The 12,751-nt window shown below is 35.7% G+C and overlaps 1 protein-coding gene across 1 annotated transcript in view; it reads right to left on the bottom strand.

Annotated features, from left to right (window-relative positions):
• The window catches only part of SLC39A12 (solute carrier family 39 member 12), a 33,320-nt gene extending 23,268 nt beyond the window's left edge, over positions 1-10,052 (bottom strand). The window contains exons 1-4 of the mRNA XM_062567716.1: positions 9,783-10,052; positions 5,909-6,190; positions 2,930-3,137; positions 271-473 (exon numbers count right to left, since the gene is read on the bottom strand). Coding sequence (XP_062423700.1) covers positions 271-473; positions 2,930-3,137; positions 5,909-6,190; positions 9,783-10,052 — 963 coding nt within the window. The remainder of the gene's footprint in view (positions 1-270; positions 474-2,929; positions 3,138-5,908; positions 6,191-9,782) is intronic.
• Positions 10,053-12,751: the final 2,699 nt, after the last annotated feature.

A 12,751-nucleotide genomic window follows, 5' to 3' on the forward strand; every position in this document is an offset into this window, starting at 1 on the left:
GGAACATCTGATTCTGCTTAATAGTAATCATTCTGTCAGTCCAGCACAGGACTTCATATCTTACTTTCTTAAAAACACAGCAGTCATAAAGCTCTTCTGAAAATTAACATTTAAATAAATATAAATATATAAAAGTATAATTCTGTAACTACATGAGTTTTTGAATTTCATAACTTTTACCTCAGAAATGATACAGTATTTGCAAACCAGTTGAACTTTTATCATTGAAACTCTGTGACCAAGGCTATAATAATATAAAAATAAATTAACCTGATTCCAATCTCTGTTCCTTTCACGATCTTCTAGATAACCTTTCACATAGTCTCCATTCGTATGGTTTGCTTTGACTGGAATATTTATGGTTCCAATATCTTTGATTGCCTTGCTATGACGTCTTCTTTTGTGACTATGGAATTGTCCATTTACAGTGCAAGTCCTTCTGGCTGTAAGCACACTTAGGAGTTGATCTAGTTCTAGTAATTTATTAGAAAATAGAAACATTACCATATGGTAATATACATTTAAAAAGAAAAAAACAAAAGTAATTATTAACATTTTGTTACTTTCAATATTAATTCAGCTGTTCATTTTAATACTTTTTTTCCTTTCATTTTGAAATTATAGGTAATTTCATCTTACCAGGTCACCTAGCTACTCAGCAATTACTTCTTTGCAGTGCTACACAGATATGTTTTATTTACAATCATTTATTTACAATCATCTGAGAGAAAAAGGGATGTGACTGAAAGGCACTTAATCTCCTATTTAACAGTGGGCCTCTGCTTAGCTTACCTGCAAATTATTGCTAAATAGCTTCATCATCTTTCAGATCATCAAAGAAGACAGGTCCTTGACATGGTATCCTGAAAGAATTCTTCAGGATACTACTGTACTCTTTGTACTTCAGAACTGGGACAGAGAGTGAAGGATTTTCTATCTCTTTTGGCCAAGCTGCTACTCTGGAAACATACCTGATGCAGCAGTAAAGTAGAAAGGGAGCCAGGACCCCCAATCCAAGCAGTTCTAACCTTCTAAGACAAGGCAGTGGATGTATCCCATGACATAACTTAGTGCAGTGGGAGTGCCCGTTGATGAAATACTGGTTATATGAGGGGGCAAGCTCTAGACCATCTTATTTTTCCCTGCATTTTTTTCAGTCTAGTCACCTTCCTTCACTCCCGTATTTTCAAGATGAAGTCATAGTGATAGTTTCTGAGAACCTGTTTGTCCATTGAGAAGAAAGGCAGTTCACAAATCAATTTCAAAGGAATTTAGATCAAAGACATTAATAATGTTTTCATGTGATAATCCTTTATTTTTAACATGTTATTCAGAATAAGTAAATGGTACAAATGTTAATCTTTAAAAAGCTTTTTTATATATGTTCCAGATAATTTTAACATGCTAAGATGTATATCTATTATTTTCTGTGTCTTAAGCAAACAGTTTTGAACAGAGATGAAGCTAGATTTGTTTTCAAAGTGTTGTCAGTTCTTATTTTCCTTTTACATGCTGCCAGTTTCTTGCTCTTTCTTCCAGACAATACTGAGAATTTAAATAAATTTAAAGGGACAATTTAATTAGCTCAGGCTTAAAATATACTTACATTGTAACAAATTGGTTAAGAATATCTTCTAGATTCTCTGAATGACATTCTAACTCCACTGACCAAAAAAGTCTTGCCATTGTCTTCACTGGGGCCTGGATCTCACCATATATAGCTACTTAGTAGCATGGCACCCAGCTGGCTCCAACCATTCTTGTAAGTCCATTATTTCATAAGATCGGCACTGGCATATTTAAAGGAAGGGTTTTGCTGCAGAATCAGTTTATGCAAGTACAATCTCAGAGTCCATGTTTAGGGCTGAGGACTATGTTCTTTTCTGTACGATTCACTTCTACGATTCAATATGTACTCTGTATAACCTAAGAGTGGTAAAAATGTTTTTACCCAAGCTTAATACAACTTTTTAACCTGTTTTGTCTTCTGCTCAATATAACTTTGTACAGTTCTTTGAAATTCTTATAAAGTGTTGCTATTAGCAATAACCACAAAGAAGGAAAAGTAGATGTCTTATATTAACCTTCTAAACCCACAGTAGGGCCCTGAATTGACGGCTTAGCTTCTAAAACTACTAAGCATTCAGAATTTTTTACAGGACTTATTAGCAGCTGCTGAGAGCTCAACACTTCCATTTCTAAATTCTTTAACTCTGGAATGCTTAGAGCCCTCCTGTAGTTATTTATAACTAAGTGGCATCTCTAATAGGTCTAGTAAAACGGCAACAGAATTTCTTGAGAAAATGAACTTTGCATATTTCAGACTCACTAAATGAGTACTGACAACAGAAAGTGGGTAGAAAAACACAAACTAAAATGATGTTTTCATTTGCAGCTGACAACATAGAACATATGGTCAAACAAAATGGGCCATGTCTGTTGCAGCTCTTCTAGGGTATGGATTACACTGCAGTGTGACTGACTAGTGTATCTATCTACTCTGGCTATCCTGCATGAATTATTTCATCCACTCCTAATGAGTCTTCTAATGCAGCTACACTAGCATAAGGATCTGCATTAAGAAGAAGTGCAAACCAGGCCCCAGTGAACTCTGTACCTTTAAAGCTAGATTGTTGCCCTCAGAGCTCTCTGGGGTAGTTTGGACTGAGCAAATAAATCAGAATTTATAGTTACAGTACCTGTTTATTAATCACAGCAACAATTTGGTTTATATATCCCAGAGAATTTTAAAAATTAAAGAGTTTATTTTCCATCCTTGTTTATATGTTTAGAAGAGTCTACTTAACAACTCTAAAATGAAATGACATTTAAATCTAAAATAAAATATAAAAAGTGTTTCAGGCATTTAAAAATAATTTACACCAAATGTGTGTTGCAAAAGGCAACTAGAAATGGATAGATACCTTACCTGTCACTTGGAGCTCAGTGGTACTGTTTAGAGAATTGAAAATATATTTTATGAAGAATTCTGGGGAGGGTAAACTTGTTTTCCCCATACAGACTCCTTGGAGAGCCAGAGTAATGATTGAAGCAGCCAGGCGTGGAAGTGTGTTTTCATCAGCACCATCTTTGTCCATTATATCAGCATTTTTCTTCAGAGTGTTCACATCAACACACTGAAATCAGGATGGAACAGCATGAAGACAGCCTTGGTCACCTCCATTTAAATAATCAGAGTGACAGGAGGAGAAATGGGAGAGAACAGTTTCACAGACAGCCAGGGTGGAAAAAAATATTGTGATATAAGCTGTAATCGACAACAGGACAGCAAATGAGAAACAGAGGAGAGTGCCAGCAGAACAGGAATAAAATACAAAAGGCTGAAAGCTTAACAGGAAAAGATAGTAGGGTAGTATTTTCAGTCCCCATGTCTGAGGGGAAAGAAGTACAGTAACTCATTCAGTACTCAGTGCTCAGTGTTATTTTCTTTTTTTTTTTCTTTCTTCTTCTTCTTTTTTTTTTTTTTTTTTTTTTTTTTTTTTTTTTTTGCTGTTTTGTTATTCTGCCCCCTCCTCAATTGCCTCTACTTCTACTTTCAGAAAGTGACGGAAGAAGGAGGACTTTTTGTTAAAGCATAAAACAAAAACTCAAATAATACAGACTTAACTCTTTATCTCAGACTTCAGGAAGAATTCTCTTAATGTTTTTAGTTCCCCATCTACTAAATATACCCAATAAGTTGTTACAGGACATTTATCTAAGGATAATACAGAAAGCCATGAGTCTGCAGATGTATGGTCACTTCCCTGCTGGGTGACCAACCAGATGCCGTGAACAGGGTGTACACACGCCTATTTGTGCGGATGGGTGCAGGTCTAAAGTCAGAGAGCAGGGCACAGCTCTCTTACATACCTGCTAAATGTACCCTTGTATGTTCCATTTCTGCCTTTCTTGTAAATTTTCACTGCAAACACTTGAGGTTTGAGAGAAACAAAGATGTTTTTCATAGTACAGGTTTACAGGGAAGCGAATGAGTAAGATAAAATGTGAGATATAAATGAAGAAAAGAGTGCCTTTGTTTATTGCTGAAAATGCAGCAATTGTAGCTTAGGAAAAACACTCCTCTACAGTATTAGCACAGTCCTTGCCCGTGTTGATGCAGCAAAAGATGAACATCTGCTCATAGAGCTGCAAAACAGTGCATGTGTAGGTGCATGAACTTCCCATTTCTAAATTTTCATGTCATTACAAACTCAAAGTTGTAGTGATTTGATTGCTTTGCCTGTCTTACATTGACAATGGGCAGAGATAAATAATCTCATGACTCTGCTGTTGATAATAGGTTGTTGGCCAACTATTTTTACAAACTAAAACAGTCAAAATTATTTAAGTTCATTTGTTTCTTCCCCTTTTATCTGAACTGAGTTTGGAAAGTCAGCCAATACAGGACAACCAATACAGGAATCTTTTATTTCACACATACTCATCTCTCTATATATATATGCCATAAACACTGTAGAGAGCATTTTTCCTGTCAAATCCATTACATATTTGCATTCCTACAACCCCAAATTTCATCTCTCACTTCTAATAATATATTAGCTGCTACAGGAAGGAGAAAAAGAGAAAGTTTAAAACAAAAACACATAGAGAGTGGCCAAAAATGCTTTTCTTTCATTACTATCCTGCACTGTCGACCCTTTTCCATAATCCACGTATTGTGATTCTAAGTATTAGATAGATAGTCTATAATGTTTTGAGTACCCGTCATAAAAAACAAACAAACAAACAAAAAAACCTCTTTTCCCTCCTGTCAGTGAGTGATGAAGTCTCAGATGCTGAACAGGCCTGTTCATTGATCATACTGCCAGGGTAAACAAACAGACCACACAGTAAAGCACTTTATGAATTGTTATTCTATCCTGACATGCCAAATACCCACCAATGTCTCTTTACAGTTGCTCAGATACCATTTGAGTTCTTGGAAATCAGCACGTTCACCAAGACTTAGAACTAGTGCTAGTCAATGAATAATTTATGATGGGAAATGATTACACAAAAACACAGAAAGAAGAACTGGAGGCCCTTGGCATTCTGTTGCACAGCTAGAAGCTCCTAGCTGTCTTCTGTTTGTGTAGCAAACTCCTACCAAAGCATAGTGTAAATTAAAATCTAATGAAATGAAAAAGAAAAGGGCAATTTCAAAGTTTGCAATAGACCAAATTTAACTATATATTATGAACAGATCTAAGGAGCTTCTCACAGCAGGTCAAACTGTACTTCAGGACTCTTCTAATCTTGCAGAAGCTTCTTTTGTTGTCTATTATACAGAAAATAGATTTTTTTTTAGATTGTGAGCTCTAGAATACTATTCCATTATTTTATAGGGCCTACTTGAGATAAGGAAGAATAACAGTGGTGAGAAAACCCGCTGCATATTTCCTGACTTAAAACATGCCTGGATCCAGCATCCAGCAGAATGATTTACCATCTCTGTCCCATAGCTAGATCAGTTTTGGGGCTGCTCTTCTTTATACTTATCACTGGTAATATATTTATAGCAATAAAAGTACAAGACATAAGAAAGGATTTTCTGTCCTTGGGTCAAAAGCAAGATCTCCCATCCACCCAGCTTAACTTTCTTCCCTCGGCCCTAAGCAGGGTAGCTGCATCTGAACTACCTCCTGGGAATGGTATGATATGCACCATCTCCCCAGCCAACACTATGTGCAAGCCCTAGGTAGCACAGCCCAAAGACAAGTCAAGAAGAAGGCTGGTAATTAAACAGTATTTATAACAATTGACCAATGCTCAGGCCTGTATTCTCACGGTTTTATTTGCAGGTTGCCTGAAGAACCACGATACTGTTGTGACAGCTGAACTAGCTTGCTTATAGACATTATATCAGTAGTAAATATAAAGATATTTTTAATTATGTTTTATTTACCTGAGTTTCAGAAGTTTTAAAATGATGTCTTACTGCAGCCAAAATATCTTCAGTTTCGTTCTGTGAAAAATAGTAACAATCTTCATCATGCCTTAAACTAAGCATGCTTTGTAGGTAAAATTTATAGTCCTTACTACTCAAGCTGAGTTCTGAAGAACACATATCTCTTTGATGAAGAATATAGTAGAGAAGAATAAGAGAGATTTTCTCAAATACTTCTTCACTGAGGTGGTCTTCTAAATCTCCACCAGCTATTAGTAACAAAGCATCCGGTTCAAGGCACTGTGAATAAATTAAAATAAATAGAAATTCAACTCAAGTAAGATACTACTAGTCACCTGTAATTTGAGAGGAGAATAGAAGAATTCAATTCTTACATTTAAGGGACTAAGTCTATGCCTGCACAGATGCAGGCTGACAGAATGACAGGAGGAGGACACAAGTAATTTGTTGCTGACACTGTACTATGGCTGTACTATGGCTGACCACACTCTGTTTCTTTTTCCAGAGCCCTTTCTGTTTTTAACAAATGTCAAGCATCCAAGGGATTTAAGTAATTCTGATCAAAAAATTGTTGTAGAGAGCTGAAAGTCTTCCACTTGCTTCAACTGACTTCAATTCTGGTTATAAATACATTAGATTATGGCTAGTCCTTGATCATATTTTCAATTGCATAGTCTCTATAAGTTTATATTATAGGACAAAGGCCATATGTAGACTGTAGTTAATTCAGGGTATGTGAATGGAAGTTTATTTTTTAATGGAAGAATATTTGTAAGACCCCATTTCTCCTTATACAAAGACACCTTCTACAGTGACCTAAGGCAAAAGTTAGTCTTAAAAACTAGGCCAGAAGGCCAATAGAGTTTATCAGGCTATGAGAAATAGATGAGTGAATTCCAGAATAAAAAAATCTTCCTTAAAGAGATCCTGTAATCATTGCCATTCATTTTCTCAGTTTTTTTTCCCCCAATTAGTTCTTTCCAAGTATTTTATAAGCACATCAGCTAATCAGAACTATTATGGTACAGCAAAAGGACTGTACATTTGTTGTAAGAAACTACAACACACGAAGGTACCATGGGAGGTTCAAAGTACACTCTGATCACTTTTTTTTTTATGAGTCCAATCAGAACCTAGTTTGCCAAATTACACTGTGCACTGCTACATACATGATGTGTCAGTTGGTCAGGTTACCTTACACATTACTTCTTTTTCTTACACAAATCCATAGTAGAATCTAACATACATTGTAGTGCTCAAAAGCCAGTGTTTCTTGGAGGAAGTGAGAGAGCTGCATTATAACTGAAATGATTCCAACAGTAAAAAAAAGATTCTCATAAATATTATGAAAATTGTTTTAAAAAAGGGGGACTGTGGATGGTAATTTCCAAATTAAATATTTATACTGGTAAGTAAACTAGATTAGAATAAGATCCACTGTACTCAGCCTAAATTGTTTATCAAGATCTATAATTCTAACTTTCTCCAGTAAGTGTCTCTGAGTAGTATTATTTGGGCTTGGAGAAGCACAGATATTCTGTTTTCTGTCCCTTAGAGACCTCAAGTTAGTAAACCAGCCTTTTCAAATACACCCGATGGAGTTTAGTAAACAGCCATGTAGCAGAAGGTTTGCAAAGACTTTTATAACATTTCAAGGTCCAGTAAGAATAAATTGTAATCAGTAAAGCTGTTGTTTGCTCTAGCAAGGAAGATGCATGAAAAGCAAAAGGCTAATTGGAAAGAAGTAGACACATTGTAAAAGATGCAGTTATTTCATAGTATCTGGGCAGCCCATAAGAAGATATAAGTAGAATATAAATTGGTTCATCACTGGTAATTTTGCTGTTACTAGTATTTTAGAGATAGAATCATGTGCATTGCCTATGTTTAGAAAAGTTTATTTGCTGTAACAAAGAGTCTAGCTCTGAACCTGGGCACAGACACCTGAATTTGCTTTCTCTAACTGACCAGGAGTTAGAAGAAAAATCTCTTACCACCGCAAGAAATATGTGCCTTTGCATTCTTGGGAGATAAAACTGTCAGGTGCTGTTCAAGAGTTGCTAGTCCCTGCACAAAGACTCTAGGGGGCCAATTTGTAAAAACAAACCAAAAAAGGCTTTAAAAAAGGTTATAACATTGCTGCATTATTTTAAATCTCCTCTGCAGACATAACTGAAAAAAAATCTGAAAACAAAATGGTCTGGTGCTACTGGAATCCTGGATTTAGAAGGGAAAGTTGAGTCTGAAACCAATTAGTTATTCCTAACGACTGTGGGAAAGAAAATGCCAAGCTAAGGGGCATTTTGTCCCAGATTCTCGACATCTTGCAGGACAATACTCCTCAAATAGTTTTTATTATCTATCTTGGCTTATCAAATCTTGTTAAATCATCTTGGAAGATTTCAGCACAACAAGTATGGACTGCATGTGGCTGAAGATGTCATATCTCTCACAAATTTTTTATAGAGAACTGTGTTCACATGGCACTAGGACTACAGGGTGTAAGCAGTGTTACTGCAACATCCAACTTTGCGAAACACTGGAATTGGTGAAAGTTCTCAAATTCTTCCCACATTAAATTTCCAAAATGAAATCTAAATCATGTGGAATTCCTTACCAAAGTAAGCCCTGGCAAAATTTCACTTGGATTTTCTCCATCCAGGGCCATTGTTATGCTCTCCACATATAGATCACAAATAATAATAATAAAAAAAGGGCTATCCAGAAAAGCAAAACAAACAGGGAGAACAAGAACGTCTGGACTGCTGTTTTGTGAAGGTTAGAAAGGCCCTATACTCATTACTGTTTAACACGTTCTCAGCGTTTGATCTGGTTCTCATCTACATGCACTGAGAAAACGTCTGCACGATCTCTTTCATAGCAGCAATCCATTCAGGAAGATATTATTTATCTATGAAATTTCACATTGGGGCTTATACAAAATCTGTGGCACTTACAAGAAGGGCCAATTAAGTGAGTAACTGTCCACTGCATAGGAAAAAAAAATCTCCGTTTCATTGGTTTGGCTGATTGTCAAGAGGGTATAGTCTCAAAGTATGTATCCTTACCAGCCTCTTCATAATTCTGATATAAAGGGACAATATGCTGTATGAAGGTCACTGAACCAAATCAGAGCTGCAGTAACATTAATTAAAGCCAAAACTGACCAAACCCTTTGTAGTCCCTTTCATCTAACTTCGTCTCTTACCACTGTCTCCGTCCTACCAGGACTGAGGATCTCATTTCTCTTGTTCCTTTCCTGTCAAATCAGGAATCAGTTCTGAAAGTATTCTCAATTCAGTAGACAGCTGAACCTCCTGGGAGGCTCTACCCTGCACTATTGCAAATCTGGATGTGCAGACTTATTGTTCTGCCTTTGATTTTCCTTGATCCAAACTGCTTTAAAAAACTCCCCTAAATCTTGAATATTTTAGTGAAGTGGCACATGAATCTGGAACGATCTTAACTGGGATTTATTTTTATGAACTAAAAAAAAAAAACCAGAGCTGCTTCCCCATTTTTAATAATGTCTTTCTACGTAGAAATCCTCTGTGTCCCAAATTCAACCTGTAGCTTTTAAAGTAAGGTCAGCAAAATGTAGAAAAATCTTTACCAGAAAATAAACATTCGAAAACTTTGAAAGGAAAATTGTTACTCTTATGTGAAAGGAACATGGACTATCTCTACAAGATCAAACAAGAAATATTCATAATTTACACTGAAACAGTAAAAGCAGGGACTATCATTTTTACTGTAAGAAGAAGCCTTTTACATGTTTACTTTTGTATTCAGGACGGCTTCAGTCTAAGAAATAATTTTAGAACTCACTGACTACCCTATAAAGGTACCCTTCATTAATTGAAGCACTAACCAGATTACAATCCTCTTGCATGCCATAAATCCGCTGTGGGCACTCAGCTCTCTCCAGTATCGTTTTGACCAGTTTTCTTGAGTGGTTCTTGTGGAGCTCAGTGTTGTCAGCTGAAAGAACGCGTAAAACTTCCATCAGATAGCCTCGGCTGGGAGCATAGTTGCCATCCTGCCCATGCTCTTCCCCAGACTGTCCTTCAGCAATGAGCACGCTGAATATGAAAGCAGAACATACCACCCCAAGAGCTGAATGCTTGATCAGAAAACACATCTCCTCTTCCTGCCGTGCGCGAACTGTACTGAATGTTCAGTTGTTGTTTGCACCTCACAGCTTAAACTTGAAACCTGAGGAATCTGAATAGTAAAGGGGGAAAAAAAACAACTCTTTAATTAGTATGACTGCAATATGTTTGCAAGGATTTATTAATTGCTTGGCTAAGCTGATTTGCAGTGACAAGCTGTTTTTGAACAACAGGGAGCCTGTAAGGACTTTACAGTCCAGAACTGCAGGAAACTAAGATGACCATGGCCTTAAAACTTCTGTAAAATTACCAGTAAGAGGTGGACTCAAACTGCCTTTCCCTCCTCATAAAAGTGAAGTGTATGGTTTTCACTTCAGCGTTATGTTATTGCATTCACTAATAATCCTGTTCAGCAGAACAGGAAAATACGATAGCTTTCACTTTCACTCCACTATGAAACAGGTTTTTAGTAGCAGTAATAGGTGTAAATAAAGATCTCTAGGGTAATTTTGATACAAATGTCCAGTGATTACGTTACACAGCAACGATATATAGCAGGTTTTATTTTCAAAGCACTTCATCAATATTACTTAACTTCAGCTATACAACACCAAACAAGAATGAACATAATGTGCCTAAAAATTAATGATACTTTATGGTCAGATGAAAGAGTTACAAGACTAAGGTAATAAGTTCATTTATACAACTCAGTGAATAAACAAGACAAATATATGAGAAGCAACTAATTTAACTTTGTAAAATCCTAGATGCAAAAGACATTCTGTATTGCAAATCACTCTTGACAATATCCTTCCTAAGATACTATCACTCCGCTTTAAAAATATGTATCTCAGTATCAAATATAAGTCAGACAGAAGTTCTATTTTCCATCAAGTTTTTCACCTTGTTGATGGTCAGATGCTGGCAGCTAAATTTGCTGATTATAATGCACATATGTTAGATAGTCACACAGCAGTTCAGCTTCTCTTAACTGCTGTATATATATATGACTTATTTTAAAGGAAACTCTGCTAATAAGAGTATATAAAATGAAAAAAAATAACTGCTAAATTCACACTGACATTCACTCAGAGAAAGATTAGTATGTTTTAAATCCTAGGAAAAGTTTTGTTATTTAGATAAATTTTGCTGTTAGCAGTTAGGATTGCGTATCATAGTTATGGAGATGCATTTATTTCTGAATATTATTTTCTTACCTTTTGTAGGGAAAAAAAGAATGATTGTGTATATCTAGCTTTGTGGCCTTTTGAATCGTCAGAAGTATTTAGCTGCTGGAAGTCCAATGTTTTTAAAATTCCTTGATGGTTCTCTGGAAGCTGGAGCGGATTAGTTTATTGCTGCCTTGAAAAGTTTTCAGTTGCTATGGAGAGAGCTGCTCTTAAGGTAACAATGGAGGTGGATAGGAATTAGTACATGTTCTTCTTGGCAAGTTCTAAGCATCACATAATTGAATGTACTTAGCAAATCATTTTAGTAGTTATCATTTTATGTAAACAGTCCCCACTTTATTTCAGCGGATGTCAAGATGTATAACATCTACTGAAAAATTTGTTTCACTATGATCGATAATACGTGCAGGCACTCTAAGTATTCTCTACTTTACTGCATTATCGGAGCAATTCTACAAAATAGTTGAATTTTTTAATCAAAATATTACATTTTTTTCATTAAAACATTACTTCTTTTTGCAAATATGAAAACTGAATAAAAATCTTTTCAAGCAGTTCCATAGAAAAACGTTACTTTTCTTAAGAAAACACTATCCATAGAGAACAGGCCCTTTTATCTTCACTTCTGTGTCTCATCTGCGATGATTAAAAAAGCTGCAACAATCTGCAGACTGTGGTGAAAAAAAATATTTTCTACTCATTCAGATTTGTTGAGGAATGCTGCTACAAAGTTGAGATTTATCTCAGCATGCTATTACAATATTCTCACATTGGAATTTAGTGAAAAATGTCATGACTGATGGATTTCACAGTAACAGATACACCAGAAGCATCATTCTCCCACCTCCCAAACCTTAAGTGTAGTAATGAAGAATTATTATCTCAGCTGGCTCTTCAAATCCTGTGTAGCAGTAAGCCAGCTTACCTTAATAGTATTGGAAATATTATAATTCTCCACGAAACTAGATTGACAAAAACCTGGGTACTAAAATGCAAGTAATGTCTCCTACAAGGTGGTAAGCTCAAAGGGAACTACCTTAGCTTAAAGTCTGGGAACTGCCAATTGATACTGACTATAAAAAAAGTGAAATTGAGCACAACAGCTTCAGTGAAATGCAAAATGTAAATAAATGTTCTCACAAATATAAGGTACAAGCACATGGAAGTATGTACGAACTCTTGTGTGATCAAAGCTGAGTGTTTTAAAAATAGTCCTGTTATTAGTTATTCAAGTGCAAGGAAACGCTGACATTTTTATCAAAACTTATTTTTTATCTTCACAAAATAGAGATTTTTATTAAACTAAAATTTCTAAAACTTCACCTTTATGCAAACAGGAAGTATCAGAATTTTCATCTCAAAACCCTGCTTTATTTTTTCCATATAAAGACCAAAAAGGCAGAAACACATGCATCTCCTCTAGTCTCCATATAATCCCCACTGTGAAACAAAGCTAACTACATCCACATTCATTCCACTAATAAAAAAAATTACTTAGATAATGAGGGAATCGCTTCTAGCATTTAAGCCTGGGGATT

The sequence above is a fragment of the Rhea pennata genome, chromosome 2 (assembly GCF_028389875.1).
Source record: "Rhea pennata isolate bPtePen1 chromosome 2, bPtePen1.pri, whole genome shotgun sequence".
Taxonomy (NCBI): domain Eukaryota; kingdom Metazoa; phylum Chordata; class Aves; order Rheiformes; family Rheidae; genus Rhea; species Rhea pennata.